At 36.8% G+C, this 21,201-nt stretch overlaps 1 protein-coding gene across 1 annotated transcript in view; it reads right to left on the bottom strand.

Moving 5' to 3' along the window:
- The window catches only part of ZSWIM5 (zinc finger SWIM-type containing 5), a 247,516-nt gene extending 233,957 nt beyond the window's left edge, over positions 1–13,559 (bottom strand). Inside the window, exon 1 of the mRNA XM_047872875.1 lies at positions 12,843–13,559. Within this exon, the coding sequence (XP_047728831.1) occupies positions 12,843–13,437 (595 nt within the window). The 5' untranslated portion in view covers positions 13,438–13,559. The remainder of the gene's footprint in view (positions 1–12,842) is intronic.
- Between the last annotated feature and the right edge of the window lie 7,642 nt (positions 13,560–21,201).

The raw sequence follows: 21,201 nt of genomic DNA, 5'->3' as shown, positions 1-21,201 counted from the left end.
GGTTTTCATCATAAAATAATTCAAGGAATACAGATTAAACTAAATTTCCTTTTGGTTACCACTCATTCCCCTTCCTCTTCACAGAAATTATTTATCAGTTTTAATTAGCTTAAATCCCTTTAGATTTTTCAATGATTTTTCAAAAACTTATGTACCTATTAAAATGTAGAGGATTATTTTGGGTAAATACTTAAGAACTAGCATTTAAAAATAACAAAGGATACTAATGATTTTCCTAACATCAGCAAATGGTAGTGTTGCTGAGTCTGAAGACTTTTTCATGTAACTCTTTCCTGAATCCATTTAATTCTATTTGACCCATAAGTTCCAAATCTGGTTCAGAACAAACTATTATATAAATCAATAAATCAATTCAACTAACACTACTAAGCACATTTTATGTAAATCACTGTACTAAATGCTTTGGAACAATGGTTCCCAAATGTTTAAACCTGAAGAACTTATCAAAAATACAGATTCCTAAGTCCCATTCCAATCTTAGTTTACTAGAATTTCCAAAGATGAAGCACAGACTCTGTATTTTACCAAAGTTCCCCAAGTGACTTAAGTGTAAAGCAGCCAATGCTGGAAATCACTATTATGAAAGCCATAGAAATGAACAAGATTATGTCCATAATTCATTTCCACAAAAACCTCTTAAAAGATCATTTATGAAACCTACTAGGTATTGTACTGGATGTTGAATATATTGCACGATACAGTCTTTGTCCTGTAAGCACTTGCAGACTGGAAGGGAAGATAATACCTGTAACAATTAAAACACAAAGACCTCGGTGGCTCAGTTGGTTGGGCATCCGACTTCAGCTCAGGTCATGATCTCGCGGTTTGTGAGTTCAAGCCCTGTGTCAGGCTCTGTGCTGTCAGCTTGGAGCCTGGGGCCTGCTTCGGATTCTGTGTCTCCTTCTCGCTCTGTCTCTCAAAAATAAATAAATGTAAAAAAATGTAAAAATGTAAAAAAAATAAAACACAAACAAAATGGAAAGTGTTGTCTGTCCCCTCACTAAAATGTATGCTCCATGAAAGCAGGAACTTGGTTTTATTCACTGCCTTGTGTTCAGCTGCTAGACCACAGCCTAGAACATAATAGATAATAAACAACTGCTGATCAATGCATAGGACTAACATGGAAGGAAAGTTTAATTTCAACTAAGTAGATAAGGAAATGGCACTTTTAAGAGAGGTACAAACTATCAAGAGGCAGGGAAGGAGAAAAGAAAGAAAACTAAGATTCACAATACCACTACAATGTATAAAATATTCCAAGCTGACTTTGAATACATTATCACATTTGACTGTGATATAAATGTTCTGAGATAGTATTGTATCTCCATTCTACAGATGAAGAAACTGAAGCACAGAGAAATGAAGCAACTTGTCATCCAAGGTTATACAGCTGTGAGTGGCATAATGTCTTCGAGGTTCATCTATGTTGTAGTATGTTATCAGGATTTTCTTCCTTTTTTAAGACTGAATAATATTCCATTGTATGTATATACCACATTTTGTTTATCCACTAATCTTTCAATGGACACTTGGGTTGCTTCCATCTTTGGCTATTGAGACGAATGCTGCTATAAATATGAGTGTACAAATATCTATTCGAGTTCCTGTGGTCAATTCTTTTGGTGTATACCCAGAAGTAGAATTGCTGGATCATATGGTAATTTTATGTTTAATTTTTTTAGAAAATTTTACCATTTCCCATAGCAGCTGCACTACTTTAATACTCCTACTAGTGATGCACAAAGATTCCAATCTCTCCATATTCTTAATAACACTTGTTATTTTCTGGGTTTTAATTTTTTTTATATGAGCCATACTAATGGGTATGAAGTGATATTCCTTGTGGTTTTAATTTATATTTCCCTAATGATGAATGATGTTAAGCATCTTCTCATGTGCTTATAGGCCATCTGCATATCTTCTTTGGAGAAATATTTATTCAACTCTTTTTCCCACTTTTAAATCATAATCAGGTTGTTTGTTTTTTGTTGTTGAGTTGTAGAAGCTCTTAATATATTCTGGACATTAATCCCTTATCAGACATTTTGACTTTCAGTAGCTAGTAAGGTATCCATTTAGAAATGTCTAACAGGCAAATAAACCTGCTGATCTTGAATTCCAGAGGGAGAAACAACAACATAGATTTAATGCTCATATTATTTGCACAGTGACATTTATACAGTACTTCCACGTATATTAGTTTATTTAGAAGCTCACAAAAATCCTGACACTTTTACATATGAGACCCCTAAGGCAGATCTCATGACTTCAAATCCCAAGATTATTATTTGGAAGTGCTCCACAGAGGCAAAAAGAAGCACCAGCTGGCCAAGCTGACACAGTTGTGGGCCCCTCCCCAATGCCCCAAATAGCTCAATTTTTCTATGGCAAAAACTGAAATGCCATCTAAGATTTAATTTGAAAATGAGTAGAGTTTCTTTAAACAAAATTTAAGCCACTACATTATATCATGCTATCTTGTGTTCATAAAAAAGTAACAGAAGCTATTGAAATAAATAAGATTGCTAAATTAGAAAGCTTGGGGTAAAAAGGTACATCCTATTTTTGTCGGGTAAGAGTAAAAAGAAGGAAGGCAGAAAGACAGTCAGAATGGTAAAGTAAAACTAAAATCTAGGAAGAAGCATTTCAAGAGGACGGTGCAGTAGACTACAGAAAATTCTACACAAAGGTTATGAAGGATGAAGACTGTTAAAAGGAAACTGTGTTTGGCAATCATGAGTTCACTGGTGACCTTTAAGGGATCAATTTTAATATAGTGAGTGAAAGCACAAGTCACATTAAAAAGGCTTCAGAGGTGGGGAAAAGGTTGAAGAAGGTAAGGTAACAAACACAGAATACTTTCACTAATTGCAGTATGTTAATTATAGCAAATATTTATATAGCACCTAATAAGTGCTGGGCCCTATTCTAAATATTTTACATATTAATTAATTTACTCTCAAAACAATGGTTGGTATCATCATTCTGTCCATTTACAGGTGATAAAACAGACATAGTGAGGAGACAGAATTCTAAGGCTACCTGCTACAAAGTTCCTGCAGATATGTAATAATATATATTATCATATAATATATATCATATATCACATTAGGTAATATATTTAATAATATATATGGTAGATACATGCAAATATATACAATAGCAAAGAGTACAATAATACAATATTGAGTGAAAGAAAAAATTAGCAAGATTATTTTTTCACAATAGGGAACCATAATGTGAAGAAGAATTTTATATTACTAACAACATCATATGTAAGTGATGCTTGCCAGTCATGTCAGTTTATCAGGTATTGACATATTCAAGCAAAATAAAAACAGGCTGGCTTTTCCCGAATGTATTAATGCTATAGGCTTCCATTCAATAAACCCACAAATGAATAGGGAAAACAATACAATTATCTTCAAGGTTTTCAAAGACCTAATATACTTCCTTGATGCTTACAGACCACCAATAATGAACAGATAGACCAAATCCATTTTGCTGATTAGCTCTATCATACATGCATACCTAAAAGAAGCAATGTTTTTAAACTTTTTATTCATTCATTCATTCATTCATTCATTCATTCATTTTGAGAGAAAGAGAGTGCATGTGCACAGGCATGCACATGCAAACAGGAAGAGGACAGAGAGAGGGGGAGAGAGAACCCCAAGCAGGTTCCACACCCAGCACAAAGCCTGACACCGGGCTCAATCTCATGACAATAAGACTCCAACCCAAGCCAAAACCAACTCAACCAACTAAGTCACCCAGGTGCCCCAGAAGCAATATTTAAAAAAAAAAAGAAAAAGGAAGAAAAGGGATTATATGAAGATAACAAAGCTATTCTAAAGACAGAAATCTGTAAAATTTATTCTGAGAAAAAAGGATTAATATCTGTTAATATTTTTGTCATCTTTCTGCCTGCCAAAGTTACTCCGTTAAATCACTATGGACTAGAGTATTACAGGGCATAGAAGAAGAAATTTCATGAAGGATTTATCTAACATAAGCAATAAATCATGTTTTCAATCTTTATTATAATATTAGACAATTTAATCTTTATTAAAATATTTGTTTCTTATAATTGGAATATCAAAATATAGCAATATATCTAACTGCCCCCATTTCCTCAGTTAATCACTTCCTACTCTTTGGCTCCATAGTAACTACCTCTATTATACAAAACATCGTATTAAATGTTATTTTATACGTGTACTCTACACTAAACTATGTACTCCTTAAATACAGAAATCATGTTCTATTTTGCACAGAACGTTATAAAATGTTAAATATAAGCTTCATGAATGAATAAGTGAATAAACATGAAGAAAATTATACACTGGCATTACATTTATACAAGTGTCTTTTGATGGTGACAGTGACAAAGAATTTATATACTTTTGCATAAAACCTTTCCAAAACACAGGCACACAATCTTTAAGTGGCAAGAGAATAATGATTTTCCTTGAAAATCCATAAAACCATTAATAAACCTAAATATAGGTAAAACAGAACAGATTGCAGTAGAAAAGAAAGTGGACATGGCCCGTAGCATTTGTGTAATAAATATTAATGTTTTGATTGCCAATAAAAAGTTTTAAAACATTGATAACACTGAAAAAAATAATCCTTTTTCTACAGCAGTGTTTTTCAACTGTATGTAAAACTATCTAGGAGCTTTTTAAAATTCTGAAGTTCAGTCCTCATTCTCAAATGATTCTGATTTAATTAATTTAGGATGAGTCCTGCATGGACACTGTCAAAAAAAACAAAACAACTCCTCAGGTGATTCTAATGTGAAACCAAGGTTGAAACCCATTAGTCTTTCCTTTAAAATCAGATTTTTTGAAGTACAACTTACATCCAATAAAATTTACCAACTTTAAGTGTACGAAATTCAGTAAGTTTTGACAAATAAATAAGTCATGTAACCACTCCATGATCGTGATATAGAACATTTCCATCACTCAAAGAGGTTTCCTCACACTCTACTACCCTATACCCTAGCAAACAACTTTTCTAGTTTCTATCACTATAGCTTTGGGCTTCCTAAAATTTCATATACACAGAACTGTATTCTATGTACTCTTTTCAGTTAGCATAATGCTTTTTAGATTCATCATGCTTTTAGGCTATCAGTAGTTTGTTCTTTTTTATTGCTGAATAGTATTCCATTGTATGGATATACAGTTTATTTATTTACCCATCTAAGAGATACTTGGTTTGTTTCCATTTTAGGGCTATCCTGAATAAAGCTGCTCTGAATATTCAAGTACAAGTCTTTTTATGAACAGATGTTTTCATTTCTCTAAGTAAATATCTAGGAATGGGGTTGCTGAATCTTATGATTAAGTGTATGACTAACTTTATAAGAAACTGTTTTTCAAAGTGACTGTATCAGTTTGCATCCCTACCAATAATGTAAGAGAGTTCTTAGTTGCCCCATATCGTTCCTAGTCCTAGTATTGTCAGTCTTTTATTTCTAGCCATACTAGCGTGTGTGTAGTCATATTTCCTCAGGTTTTAATTTGCATTTCCCTAAGAAGTAAATGATAATAAGTATACAAACCACTGTTTTTAAGACAAGAAAATCATTAGGGTTAAAGATATTTCATCTTCTGATTCAATAGTCTATTTTTATTTATTTTTTAATGTTTATTTATTTTTGAGAGAGCACAAGCAGAGGAGGGGCAGAGAGAGGGGGACAGAGGATCTGAAGCAGGCTCTGCGATGACAAGGTCATAGCAGCAAGCTCGATGTGGGGGTCAAACTCAGAAACCACAACATCATGATCTGAGCTCAAGTCAGACACTCAACCAACTGAGCCACCTAGATGTCCCTTAATAGTTTATTTTTAAAGAAGGTAACAATGTTATACTGCCTTGCATACATCATCACTCCATTATAACAGGAAAAAAGCAAATGACCAAAAAACATGTACACATAAAACTTTTCAAAAATAGGTTTCAGAGAATCTCTTGGAGTCAACTACCCACTCAGAAACCACCCACCTATATAAAGATGGCAACCTTAGAAGCTTAGGCTTTAGTGTCCAACTTGAGTTTGTATTCTAAGGTGGGAAAATACAAAATATTTTCCAATGATGTCCATTAAAAACAGGTAAACAATTATTTATTGAGCCTTACACAAAACAAGTGACTAAATATTCAATGAATGAATCAAGAACTAGTTAATAATAAGTTTCAAGGCGCGCGCATTAGCGGGCGAGGGGCAGAGCAAGAGAGGGACACAGAATCTGCAGCAGGCTCCAGGCTCTGAGCTGTCAGCACAGAGACCGACGCAGGGCTCAAACTCAAGAGTCACAAGATGATGACCTGAGCTGAAGTCGGGCACCCAATGAACTAAGCCATCCAGGCACCCCTCATGGGTAATGTATGTAATGTTTTAAAAAATCAGAAACATCCAGAAATTCCAGTATATCTCCTAGGCTCCCATTACATATGAATAAATCAATGAAGGAATATGCCCATACTACATAAATATAAGAAGGTTATATAACTACTTGCTCATTTATTTTTTAAATGTTTATTTATTTTTGAGAAAAACAGAGAGTGTGAACAGGGAAGGGGCAGAGAGAGATGGGGACAGAGGATCTGAAGGGGGCTCCACACTGACAGCGGCAAGCCCAATGCAGGGCTCAAACTCTCCAACCGTAAGATCACCACCTGAGCTGAGGTCAGATGCTCAACCAACTGAGCCACCCAGATGCCCCTACTCATTTATTCAATAAACACTTATTGAACACCAACTTATAGCATATCATTATACCTTCTAAGGGGGCAATTTTTTTCAATACCGAAAACCAGAAACTAATCAGTTGGCTATACACGATTATAAAAAGTATTAGAGTAATTAAGCATATGGCAATATAATGCTAAAACTAATATTAAAGTGAGTATGATTTCCCTGACATACTAGTTCGATGATAAGCTAAAAGTGGCCAAGAAACATGCTGCCTTTATCAGGAAAGAAATAAGCTGTAAATAAACTACAAGGTAGAAAATTCACATAAAAGTGATCTGGAGTGGATTGCAGTTTATTTCCAATATTAAACACTAATCCTAAACTGTATTAACTTGGGGTTTAGAAACTGATTAAGACAAGATTCATATGCTGTCAGGGCTACCTATTTCCAAAAACAAGTTATAAACGATATGCATGGAAAAAAAATACCACAGTAATCTGTTCACCCATGCATGTATACCCTGAGTACTATATTTCACAGTCATCTTTTTTATAAAGAATGACAGGTTTAACCTTTAAATAACCGCCTATTTGTCAGGAAAAAGTTCCACATATACTAAAAATACTAAATAACCAATCATGCAAATTGAATCAATTAAACTGAAATAATGCTTATCTAATAAAACGAATGTGGTGATTTCTAATTTAAGACATATCCAATGTAAAAAAGTTTAAAATTCACATGAAACTCTGTTATGCAATAAGAAATAAGTATGAGAAGCTGTTACAAGTTGAATTATGTCCCTCCAAAAATGGTATGTTGAAGTTCCTAAACCCCAGTTCCTCAGAATGTGACCTTAGTTGGAAATAGGGTCATTGCACATATAATTAGTTAAAATGAGGTCATACTGGAGTAGGGTGGGCCCCTAATCCAATATGACTGCTATCCCTATAAAATGGCCATGTGAAGATAGAGAAACACAGGAAGACTGCCATGTGACAACAAAGGCAGAGATTAGAGTTACATGCCAAGGAATGCCAGCAAATCCCCAGAAGCTAAGAAGAAGCTAAGAAAGGAATCCCCCATAGGTTTCAGACAGAGCATGGCCCTTAATATATCCTGATTTCAGACCTCTGGCCCCTAGAATTGTGAGACAGTAAAATTTGTGTTGTTTTAAGCCACCCAGTTTGTGGTTCTTTGTTACAGCAGCCATAAGAAACTAATACAGTATTTTCAGTATCTCTCTTACACTTTAATTTACTGATATATTAATGCCTTGATTATTAAAAATTATTTTCTAAGGTACAATACAGTAAGATTGGCTTTTTGGGTATAGTTCTATATATTTCAACGCCCTTACATATATTCACATAACCATCATCAATAGAATGCTGACAGTTAATATCTTGATTTTTAATTGCCAATGTTTAAACAAGAGAAATGAAATTGTTTCACATATGCATAAATAAATTTCTAGCCCTTTCACTTCAAAATTTAGACTTTGTACTCACATTTCAATAATATTTTGCTTTAATTCCTGAAATAGAGATAATCTCTAAGGTAAATTCCACTATCTTTAGTTTATTCATTATCTTTCTAATCTAAAGATCTCTTTGAGAAAAATCACCTTTAATAAGAATTCCTCTAAAGCTTTCATTTGAAGAAAATGGGGCGCCTGGGTGGCTCAGTCAGTTGAGCGTCCGACTTGGGCTCAGGTTGTGATCTCACAGTTCGTGAGTTCGAGCCCCGCATGGGGCTCTGTGCTGACAGCTCGGAGCCTGGAGCCTGCTTTGGATTCTGTGTCTCCCTCTCTCCCTGCCCCTTCCCCGCTCATACTCTGTCTCTCAAAAATGAATAAACGTTTAAAAAAAAATTTTTAAGAAATTGATAAGTTACCATTCTTCACACAAAACAGATGGTCAACACAGGAGATACACACATGTAATATTTGTACCACTTAATGCTATCAGTTTAATATGCACAAGTATAGTATAAAGTTTCCCCACATCTTCTAATACCACACAAATACTAAAAATTCAGCCTTCACTCCTTTTTTTTAATTTTATAACACTGAGAAGTCCATTCTTAACCTTCACTATTCAAAAAACATTTATTAAATATTAAGACGTTTGTGTGATGTGTTAGGGAAGGAGAGAACTCAATGCTTAAAAAAAAAAGTGATGTGATTTTAAAGCTTGGTAAGTTTCTACTCTTAAAAAATTTACCACTTATCCCATAAAGGCAGGCAGCTGCATTCTGTGCTGGAACAGCTTAAATACAAATTAAGTCATTTTTCCCCACATGAAGTTTTATTATGATTTTATAGCTACTCTAACTCACACACAATGCTATAAAGCTTTTTAGGTGAGGACATCTTCTGTTCCCCCAAATAATACAGATCAAGCAAATTATAAAAATCAACAACTGTAATACTTGTTACAAATGCATTTCACAAAAGTTGTACTATAGAAAAATTTCATAGTTTATTCATAATGTACAAGTACTCATAATTATAAACCTATTACTTGACATTTAAGCTTTGAAAAACTTCCCGAAATGGAATTTTTAATTATTATTGTCTTTGTAATTATACTTCTTCCACATAAGGTAGTACATAGCTTCGTGACTCTAGTCTTGAAGACTATCCAAGGGCAAATTATACTTACTAGAAAATGTATGGGCTAAAAATATGGGGTTTTGTTAAAGTCAACTGTCCTAATCTATGAAAATTTCTGGATAAATATATAATTTATAACACATTAATATATAATATATATAAAATATGTAATAACATGTAAGAATTTATATAATTAAGATACACTAGCACAGAAGGACCTTGCATGCCCTTTACCCAATTTTTTAAAATCTAAATATCCAAACAAATATTTCTGCATTTAAGAAAGCAAAACTGTTAATGCTTTAAAACAGCAAAAGGAATTAGTATAAGGTGAATATCCAATGACTACAACCTAGGTTCAGTGATAGAGCATTGTCAGACCACCCAAAGACCCCTTTTTTCTCAACCAATTTGGATTTCCCTGAGAAGAAAACTTAGTATGATTTGGTAAACCTATTAAGTCTTATCAAATACAGAGAAATTAATTTAAAATATGATGAATTGCAAAAAATGGGTCAACATCTTAAAACTCTTAGTAAATTATAGTCATCCCGTTCTTATACCATCTGCAGACTCCTGAATTAAGTATTTTCCCAAAGTTTATACTACTGCTAATTTCCATGCGCTTCTTAAACAGGTTAAAAATGCAAATGCTTAAAACATCTGAACTCTATTACCTTCATAATACTGAGAGATCAGACTGTAAGTCTATTCACACGGCTTTAATTTACAGATGTCCATGAAAAGACTGATTTACAATTTTCCCTCTTTAAAAGGAACAATACTTTTGATTCAGTACTGTTATGCAGAAGAAATGTATCCTTTGAGCATAACAACCTATAGTTCTCCCATTTGTTTACATCAAGCTGGGAAAGTTTAAGTTCTGATTCAAAATCTAAAGCTTTCTACAGAAAAATTGCTTTTCAATGAGTCCATGACTTCCCATAACCAGATTCCATGTGGAAACTAATCAGAAGTTACAGAATGTAATATGCCTACTCTTTGCACAAGTCTTTTTGTTACTGTCCATTTTCTTTCAAAATTTTTGTTTTGTGTTGTGCTGTTCATTTTTAAATTTTATTTATTTTTATTTTAAGGTATTTTGTTTTCTCCACTTAAATCCCCTTATGAATCTTTTCCTTAAAAGAATATTCTTATAAAAATACCCTACCTTCCTTCCTTTTAAAGCATCAGCCTTTAGTAACTTGCCAATTCTGAGGTCATAACTATGGCTGACAAACAACAAGGAAATACGTAGAATGTTTAAATTAGCACCACTGAGTAATTAAATTGAACTTGAAATGAAGTTATAAACTGAAAAATATGATTACTATGTACAAATCACTTTCTCACTCATCTCTTGGCAATACTTTTAGAAAACCTATCATCTAGATTAAGTCACATACTCACATTTTAAATTTAAAAGATGAGGGATGAGTCTTAATTTTACATATTAAAAGGTGATTCATGCCAAGATACAACACTCAAAATGTTACAGAATGGAATATCCTTCTCTTTCACACTCATTAGCATAAATTAAGGTAAGAAAAATAAAGATTACCCAGTTCATGGTTCTCAAATAGCATTACCTAAAAGTAATTAGTTCATTCTCCTACCTTCATCTATGAAATCCACAGAGAATCAGAAAATATGCTTATGTGTCTTCTCTCCAGACCCCAAAACTATCTTACTCATCCCTCCAATAAGCATGCCAACTATCATATTATGAAACAAAAATATCTGATTTAAACAAGAGCTGGATCACCCACAAAATTGATTTCATTTGGAATACATTATAGCCACTTACAAAATACATAGCTCTTTAAAACTCTTCCTCTCTCTCATTTGCCCCTCAAGTTTGAAAATTCTTTCAAATCCATCTCTTACTATAAAATGACCACTTAAATTGATGCTTTTCAATTTAAAATATTTTAAACAAGAATCTTAAAAGTTAACTGATCTAAACTCATACAAATAAAGTTTACAGACTAATAAATATATTCACTTTCATGTTTTCAATATAATAGTACTAAATAAAGCTATACACTTTACATGTCTGATTATTCAACTCATACTTTCAAAAATACAAATGCACAAAGGACTAGCTAGCCTTTTCCAAATAAACAAAACTTTCTCAGTCCACTGTCACTGTATTCTGACACAAATTTAGATAAATTAACATTTCACATTTGCAAAACAAACTGTAGTACACTGTTGTTTTAAAACGAAACACAGGATTCAATGATTCTCAATAACCAGAAGTAGATTACTTTATATGAAACACAATGCACCACTCTCCAAAAGAAAAAAAAAAAATTCAAATATATTTGTTTTACCTGGGGAAAAGAGAGCTAGATGTTTGAGGTATGTGTGTGTTCTCCTGTGCTTATTTAATTCTAAAAACAACCTTTCTCCAACTCCTTTCAAAAATCAGTATTTTTTTCAATAAATATGAGCATATACTGTACAATAAAATGCATAATGTACACTTTCAGAATGCTACAATAATTCGAATTAGAAAAAAACGCTGTTTTTTTTTTTATTTTCCACACAGCAATTCAATGTTAAACAATGTCATTTTACCCCTTTCTCCCTAACCATTCTACAAATCAGGTCTGCTACTGTATTTGTATATTTAGTAAAATTAACAAATTGACTAGAAGATCCAGAGGAGTAAACGAAAGGAAAGCATTTTTCACTTTCTCACAAACAAAAAGATAAAACGAAATAAAATACGAAGACTTGTTAAATGAGAAGCATTTGAAAAACCCAACGTGACTAGCTTTTGATTTACCCTAGTCTGACAAGGAAGACAGACCCCACCCCCACTCCAGATTGTGTGGCTTTTTTTTTTTTTTTTCCTTGGGTGGGGGTGTGGAGAAGAGAGCTGTCACATTTCCATCTTCGGTTATTGTTAAGTCCGCAGCCTAGATTCCAAAGTACCACTGGTCCAGGGGGGGAAAAAAAATATTAAAGCTGATAATTTTAACTGTTTGAAATGCACAGTATTTTGTTGATGTTTTTCCAATTTTAAAGTTAATTATGACCAGCTTCAATCTGCTAAGAATACAGATTGCCTTTGACAGCCTGCCCCTCAAACAGTCCCTGTAAGACTGCTTGCTCCAGATTCACTAAGAATTCTCTTCTCTCTAAACTTAAATTAGAAAAACGCGTTTCTGAAATTATTGCATCCCAAAAGGCATTCCTCCCCATCCTTTTGCCTTTGGTGTGGGGTGTGGAATTAAGAGTAAAAAAGAGATCTATTTGCTCTTCAAACAAAAAGAAATGGGGTAGAGGGCGAGTGGGGGAAAGAGCAGCAGTGGACCTGAAAGAAATGTTGAGAAAAGTTTTTTATGTGACTAGTGTGTCCTTCGGCAGAGGGACAGGAGTTGGGCAGAGAGGCGGAATCTCGGCCCCAGGCTCGTGCAGAGAGAAGGCACCTGCGGAAAAGAAGGCCAGGCACCAGAGAGGAGCCGGGCTAGCACCTACCGACTTGCAGCACGTTCTCCACCGAGCCGCTGTCCAGCAGACGAATGCCCCGGCGGAACGGCAGCGCCTCGCCGCCGCTGCCCGCCGCTCCCGCCGCTGTGCCCAGCCCAGGGGACGCCCCCGCCACGGCTGCCCCAGGGGCGGAGCTGGTCGGAGCTGCGGCCCCGGGGGGCGGCGGCGGCCCCTCCTCGGCCGGCAAAGCCCCCGCGGCGCCGCCAGCGGCTGCGGCGCCGGGGCCGCCCCGGTACTGGAAACTGGAGTACATGCAGATCTCCCGCTCATTCCGCGGGAAAGACCAGTAGACGATGCGGCGCTGCACTGGCTCCGGGATCCGCTCGAAGCGCTCCTCCACCCTCTCGTACGCCCACTTTTCTGCCACTGTCTTGGCGGCGCAGTCCAGCAAGGACTCGGGCTGCAGATGGGGGCGGGCCCCGGGGGCCAGGCAGCTGCCGCCGACGCCCCCAACCCCGCCGCTGGCCGCCCCAGGCGAGCCGCGAGAGTGGTGAGCCTGCGGGCTCGGCCACGAGCACAGGCGCTTAGCCGGAGAGACTGGCGACGGCGAGAGCAGCTCCTCTCGCTCACCTCCTTCCGCCATTGCTGGGAACTGACTGACTGAGGCGGCGGCGGCGGCGGCAGCGGCGGCACCAGCAGCGGCAGCACCGACTGCGGCTGAGACCCTGGCCACGGCCACGCGCCCCGCGCAAGCGCCCAACTGCGGCGCCGGGGTGGGGGGCGGGGCAAGCAAACCCGCGAGCCGGCCGGCCCGAGTGGGGAGCCTGGGCCGGCCCGGTGCGCGCGCCGCAAGGCCGGCGAGGGCGCCCTGAGGACGAGCGTGAGGCGGCGCGCGCTGTCCGGGCCGGCGGCGCGCTCCAGGCGGAGACTGCCCAGAACGCGCGCCGAGCGCTAGCGCGGGGCCGACAGCCACCTAGGGGCGAGAAGCTCCGGGCATGGTTGCCGGCCCGCGCGCCTCTAGCTCACCTGCCGCCTGGCCAGAGAGGGGTGGACTGTATGGCAAGGTGAAGTGGAGAGGCCGCGAGTCGCCTCCGTGAAGCTCTAGGCTTGCGGGGCACAGGCAGAGGGAAAGTTCAAAATTGGGCTGCTGTGATGGATTGATGAGACAGGAGACTGTCACGGCCGAGCGGAGGAGCCGGCAGAAAGGTGGTAGGACGACGAAAAATTCGGTAAGTTGGAACGATGTAAAAACTTTCCTCACGCCACAATAATGTGGAATAAAGTCGGCGGTCCCCTCCAGAGCCGCGCAAAGTCGCACCAGTCCCTCACTGGACAGTGGGGCGCCAAGATCTCACCGCCTCGGCAGCTGCACCCTCCTACGTTTGGGCGGGTTTAGCGCCTTGCATCCTAGGAAACAAAACAATTTTTTTGTGTGGTTTTGGTAGAATTCTCTGATCCCCTGCCTCCAGTCTAAATTAGGTCTTCCATGTGTTCCTCACTTGGCTCAGTTTTTTACACCTTCGTATTACTTATGACAAATTGTACACATATTTTTATATATTTGTGTAATGTATGACTGCCCAACTGAATGTAAACTCCGTGACAGCCAGGATCATTTCTGTTTTCTTCACTATAATTTATCCTCTGCTTAAGAATGGCAACTTCACCACTATCTCCTCCATAAACAGCATTGAGTTGTTGTAAGCAGCAGTCTGTTGCTCAGTCGAGAACACTCATTATTTCTTTTTTTGCTGACGGACTAACCTCTACAACTTTAAAACGTTCCAAGAACTATATTAAGAGCTCCTTTCATTGCAGTCTCCCTTTAAAATGAATGAGTTCTAGAGTATAAGAATAAGAAGAGAGTAAATGACTGGGGACAGACTGGAGCCAAAGTCGTTTGGTTTTGCTATAATCTGAGAATTAAAAAGCACAGGCTATGGAGTCAGAATTGGATATGAATCACTACTGGTGTGATGTAGTCATGACTTCCTTAAATGATGGGTAAAAGGGAACTAGTAATAGTGTCCGTGTAACTGTTGTAAGAATTACAGATATTTCAAATCGAGTGCTTATTCAGTGTAGTTAGTGCTCAATATCTGTTTATACCTGTGAATGGACTTATATCTGCAAATATCTAAATGAATTGTTGCAAAATAGCAAAATCTCTACCCCTCCTTAAATCTGGAACCACAATTATAGACTTCTATGGCACTCATTCTTTTCCTTCCTGAAACTTCCAGTTTATTGTGAGGGGTGAGTATTCCTTTAATGCCCTTCCTCCTGACTAGACCATATGTAGGAGATATGTAAGGGCAGAAACCATTTCTATACAAGAAAGGATCTATCCCTTATACATGGAAGATCTCAAAAAATGCTTGCTGTTTGAGTCAATGAGTATGTTACTCTGATTTAATCACCTGCTGGTAAATACTGTTAACAGAAGTTGGGACATAGGAAGAAATTTACTTAAACATATTTGTTAAAAGTTGAGTTGGGGAGGTTCTGGGGGGTCCAGTCGGTTGAGCATCCAACTCTTGATCTCAACTCAGGTCTTGATTTCAGGGTTGTGAGTTCGAGCCTTGCATTGGGCTCCATGGTAGGCATGGAGCCTACTTTAAAAAAAAAAAAGAAGTTAAGTTTGATTGTTACGACTTTGATTTAACAAGGTGCTTTTTCTTTATTTTGAGGACATTAAGCAGTATAGAAAATTACACAAAAAATATAGAAAATTACAAAGAATAACATAAACTACACCCACGTTCTCACCACTCAATTAATAATTATTACTTAATATATTGAAAGTCCACTTTAGGGGCGCCTGGGTGGCGCAGTCGGTTAAGCGCCCGACTTCAGCCAGGTCACGATCTCGCGGTCCGGGAGTTCGAGCCCCGCGTCGGGCTCTGGGCTGATGGCTCAGAGCCTGGAGCCTGTTTCCGATTCTGTGTCTCCCTCTCTCTCTGCCCCTCCCCCGTTCATGCTCTGTCTCTCTCTGTCCCAAAAATAAATAAAAAACGTTGAAAAAAAAAAAAAGAAAAAAAAAAAAAGAAAGTCCACTTTAACCACCTTCATATAGCATACCCAGGAGCAAGTACAACCTTAGTTTGCAGTCCATTTTTATTTTTTTAAGTTTATTTTTATTTATTTTGAGAGAGACACCTCGCAAATGGAGGGAGGGTCAGGGAGAGAGGGGACAGAGAATCCCAAGCAGGCTCTGTGCTGCCAGTACCGAGCCTGATGTGGGACTAGAACTCAGGAAACCATGAGATCGTGATCTGAGCTGAAACCAAGAGTCAAATGCTTAATGGACTGAGCCACCTAGGCACCGCTGCAGTCCATTTTAAAATTGTGCATGTGTGTAACATTGTTTTGTGTGTATTTTAATTAAGTGGTTTAATTAATTTAATTTTGTTAATTAAATGGTATCACACTGCCCATCATACTGATACCTTTCTTTTTTCTGTGCATACTGATAAACATCTTATTCATTCCTTTTAAGCACTATAAAATATACCATCTTGAGAATATATCACATTTTATTTCAAAGCCTATTTGCAACAACTGTTAGCTATATATACCTTAAAGAAGTGACTTAAAGCCTCTATGCCTCAGCTTTCAAATTTATAAAATGGGAATATTAAGAGTTCTTACCTAATAGTTCGTTTGTAATTAATATATGTGAATTGAATGGAATAGTGTTCATCACATGGTGTGTATTCAATAAATGTTAGCTATTATTTATGTATTTCACTAATGATGGATATTAGGTGTTTCCTTTATTATTATTATTATTATTATTATTATTACAAACAGTACTTCAATGATGTATTTAGGTGTTTCCTTTATTACTACTACTACCACTACTGCTATTACAACAAATACTTCAATGAACATTCAGTGCTACAATGAACATCTTCATCTGGATCTCTTGTGCATATATTCTAGAATATCTCCTTGGGAAATAGCCAGAATGGAACTACTGGTCATAGGATATAAACACTTTCAGTTTCGCTAAATGTTGCCAAATTTGTGTTCCAATGTAGCTATACCAATGTATTAATTATTAATGCTGAGTAACAACTCCAAAACTTAGAGGTTTCAAATAACATTAGTAATTTTTATCTCTCACAGTTTCTATGAGTAATTTGGGAACAGGTTAGCTGTGTGGTTCTAGCTCAAAATATCCCATGAAGTTGGTATTAGATGTTGGCTAAAGCTGTAATCATCTGAAGGCTTGATTGGGACTGGAAGATCCCCTTCCAAAGTGGCTCACTCATAAACTGGTAAATTGGTGCTGGTGCTTCACAGGAGGCCTTAGTTCCCCTCCATCTGAGTCTCTGTAATGGGATATTTAAATATCCTTGTAGTGGGGTGCCTGGGTAGCTCAGTTGGTTAAACATCTGGCTCTTGACTTCAGCTCAGGTCATTGATCTCACGATTTATGGGCTCAAACCCCACGTCAGGCACTGTGCAGAGTCTGCTTGGGATTCCCTGTCTCTCTGCCCTTCCCCCACTTGTGTATGCACATGCGCTCTCTCTATATATCAAAATAAATAATAAAATTAAATTAAAATAATTATCCTTATGGCATGGCTGATTTTCTCCAAACGAATTAAGAAAGCAAGCTAGAGCCTGATATGCCTTTTATAACCTAACCTCAGAAGTTGCACATTATCACTTCTATCATATTCTATCCTCTCAGAACAGTTCTGACTTAGTGCAAGAGGACACTCTATATAAATAAAGTATGAACACCAAAGAAGAGGCAAGGATCACAAAAAGCCATGTCACATTATTGGCTACCACAACCAACTCCTACCAGCACTGAGTAAGAGTATTATTTCCCTATATCCTCACAAATGCAATATTGTCAGACTTAATAATTTTAACCACTTGATTAAAAAGAAATGTTGTTGCTTTATTTTTATTTGATTACTGGTGAGGTGGAGCATCATTTTACATATTTTTGGCCATAGTACACCCTCTTCTATATATTGCCTAATGATATCTTTTTTTTTCTATTGGTTTAACATTTTCTTGATTTGTATGTTATGGATAGAAATTCTTTGTTATACTCATTGTAAATATCTTCTTCCAGAATGTGTCTTATCTTTTAAATTTATCATTTTTTACTATATTTTGCTATGCTGAAATTTTAAATTTTGATGAAATCAAATTACCTAACTTTTCTGTTTTGCGCATATTATTTCTTATTTAAGGAAGCCTTCCATAGTCTATATTTTCTTCTAGTAGTTTTGAACTTTTTCACTTTTTGGTCTTCTTCCCAATGTGAAATTTTTTTCTTTCAATGGATGTAATTTTTTTTTCTATAGGGAGAGTTAGTAATTGCTCTAAAATCGTTTGTCAAATAGTTCAGCCTTTCCTGAATTGGTCTGTGATGTAGCAAATTGTCCTATATCCATAGGTTTGTTTCTGGGCCTTTCGTTCTGTTTCACCTACCTTTTTATCTCTTCCTATTACAATAATACACTTTTACTTAATAATTTAATTTGGCAATGTTTAGATGACTGGTAGGATGAATCTCCCTTCTTTGTCCTTGTTTTTTAAATTTGTTTTAGCTATCTATGCACCTTTTTACCCTGTCATGTGAAACTTATAATCAATTTTACTATGTTCCAAGAAAGTCCTGCAGGGATTTTCCTTGGAATTACATTGAATTTTTAGATTAACTTGGGGACAGCTAATATCTTTATAATTCAGTCTTCATAAATGTAGGGGATAGCTAATATCTTTATAATTCAGTCTTCATAAATGTAGTATATCTCTTCATTTAGCTGGGTCTTCTCTACCAGTCTTTTTAAAAGAACTAAATATTTTATTATTATTCATATTTATTTTATGGCCTTAGTGATTGCTAGATCTTTTTCTAGATACCATTAAACAAGAAATAATTTCGCTTCTGGTAGCATAACATCCAGGTAGTGAAATAAGATGAAACATAAGAAAGGTAGATAACAGTAAAAGACTGAAAGAATACAAAAAAAGCAATAGATACAATAAGCTTCAGAGGATTGTCAACTGATTTGAAGGAGCAGTAATTATTTTGGGAATCAGAAGAAAGATCACTTTGAGGGGTACCTGGGTGGCTCCGTCGGTTAAGCATCCAACTTCAGCTCAGGTCATGATCTCGTGGTTTGTGAGTTCGAGCCCCGTGTGGGGCTCTGTGCTGACAGCTCAGAGCCTGGAGCCTGCTTTGGATTCTATGTCTCCCCGTCTCTTGGCCCCTCCCCTGCTCATGCTCTGTCTCTCTCTGTCTCTCAATAATAAATAAATGTTAAAAAAAATTTTTTTTTAAAGAAAGATCACTTTGAGTAGAAATTGTGAGAAGCTCTACTGTAGTCTTATGTCATCTAGATCATGGAAAATGATTCAAATAGGCCCAAAGGCCCTAAGGAAGGAATTTAAATTGGGTTGAATTACTTCAACAGAAACCCCAAAGCTTTGAAAAGTACAAAACATTTTAATGGGACAGTTTTTAAAAATCTATTTGGCTATAAAAATGGAAAATAAAGATTAAAAGGATCCTTTAAAGCCAACTTTTGGATAATCCTAAATGCCAACTTAAGGAATTTCAAGTTGAGTATACAAAATGAGCAATGGGGAACCAAGGTTGTTAGACATCTATATAGCATTATAAAACTGAGTATAACCTATTTTCTTTTTTTTTTTTTAGTTTATTTATTTATCTTGAGAGAGAGAGAAAGCATGAGTGGGGGAGAGCCAGAGGGAGAGAGAGAGAATCCCAAGCAGGCTCTGCACTGTAAATGCAGAACCCAATGCAGGGCTCAAACTCACGAACATGAGATCATGACCTGAGCTGAAGTTGGTCGCTTAGTCAACTGAGCCACCCAGGCACCCCAGTATAACCTATTTTCTAATTTTTCACATCTTTCCCCCCATTGGTCTGTGCTTTGTCCTTAGTACATAATATATTCTCAATAAACATTTCATGATGAATGAGTAAATGATCTGGCTGTAATGTACAGAACCTATTTAAAGGGGGAAAATGGAAGACATAGAAACCTCTTAGGCGCCTATTTCAATAATGTGGTCATGAGTTAGTTGTTAGTGACCTCAATTCAGAGGATAGTATGTAAATAAAAATTTCCCTGAATAAAGTGCTTCTGCCATACTGTTCCTGAAAAATGATATAATGAATATGTATTAATATTATCACTGTACCTTAGAGTAGCAGGGTGATTTTATTTTTGGACTATGAAGCTACCTTTTGTGTTTTCTGGTATTTTTGCCATTTTGAAACAAATAAAATGAATAAACCATTATTTGTAAGGCATTATAAGGTAAATATAGTGAAGGATACTAAATTGGTTAAGAAAGACTGGCTCTGATCTGGGACTGGGAATTGGTAGAGGAAGCTGCCGAAAGATAAGGAAGCAAGGATGCCTAATAATAATGATACTTAAAACTGATACAGTGCTTTATAGTTTTCAGCTGGGAAATACAGCATTATTGAAGAAAATTCAGTGAGGTGTGTTGACCAAAAATACTAATTTTCTTATTTCAGATCAAAATTAAAGTCCTAAATGTTGCTTAGTAAACTCTATTATTCATCCCTAATTGATTAGCACCTGTATCCCCATTTTACCTATGAAGAAAGGTTCAGAAAAGTTGCAACTTAATCAAGGTCACTAGCAAGTGAGTGACAGAACTCAAATCCATGTTGTTGAATTCTGAGCCTGGTGAAATTTCACTTTTCCACCATAGGTCTCTCACCCAAGAGCCAAAGGATTTTGTAAGGATAGTATCAAGGTGAACATGTATTCTCTTTCCTGGACAGGGACTTAAATTGGGCCAGAAAGGAGCTTTCAGATTGATTCATTTAAAAGGAAATAAGCAATTAGATTTCTCAGTGAAGCATGAGAACCATTCCATTGGCTATAGCCAAATAGTGAAATAAGGAAAGAAAAAGGAAAAAGGGTGAGAACAAGGCAAAGGAGATGGAGAAGGTGAGAAGGAAAAGGAAAAGCAGCCGTGACTTTTAGTAAGAGAGAGACTATAATACACTGGAAATATCAGCAGGTGGAATCATAATAAGACCTAAAATTAAGGTGTTGTTGATATGTGACTTGTGTGGAATAAATACAGAGATCAGTAGTGTTATTGAGAGTTTTGTGAGGCCATTGTTGACACCTGCCAGCTCTTTTCAAGATTAGCCAGAACACTAGACTAAAACAATGTTGGCTTGTTGATGTTAGCATTATTATTATTCTAATGCTTTAAATACAAAGACCAACATACAATATAGAGCTTATAGTCTAGTTTGGGAAACAGACATTAAACAAATGCATAAATATATAAATACAGATTGTAGTAACATGGAGTATAAGACATTTGTGAGTATGCAAAATGTGTTTGAGAATAGCAG

This window comes from Prionailurus viverrinus, chromosome C1 (genome assembly GCF_022837055.1).
Source record: "Prionailurus viverrinus isolate Anna chromosome C1, UM_Priviv_1.0, whole genome shotgun sequence".
In the NCBI taxonomy this organism is placed as follows: Eukaryota; Metazoa; Chordata; class Mammalia; order Carnivora; family Felidae; genus Prionailurus; species Prionailurus viverrinus.
Note: the sequence above shows the minus strand (reverse complement) of the source record. Positions and strands in the feature narration are given on the sequence as shown.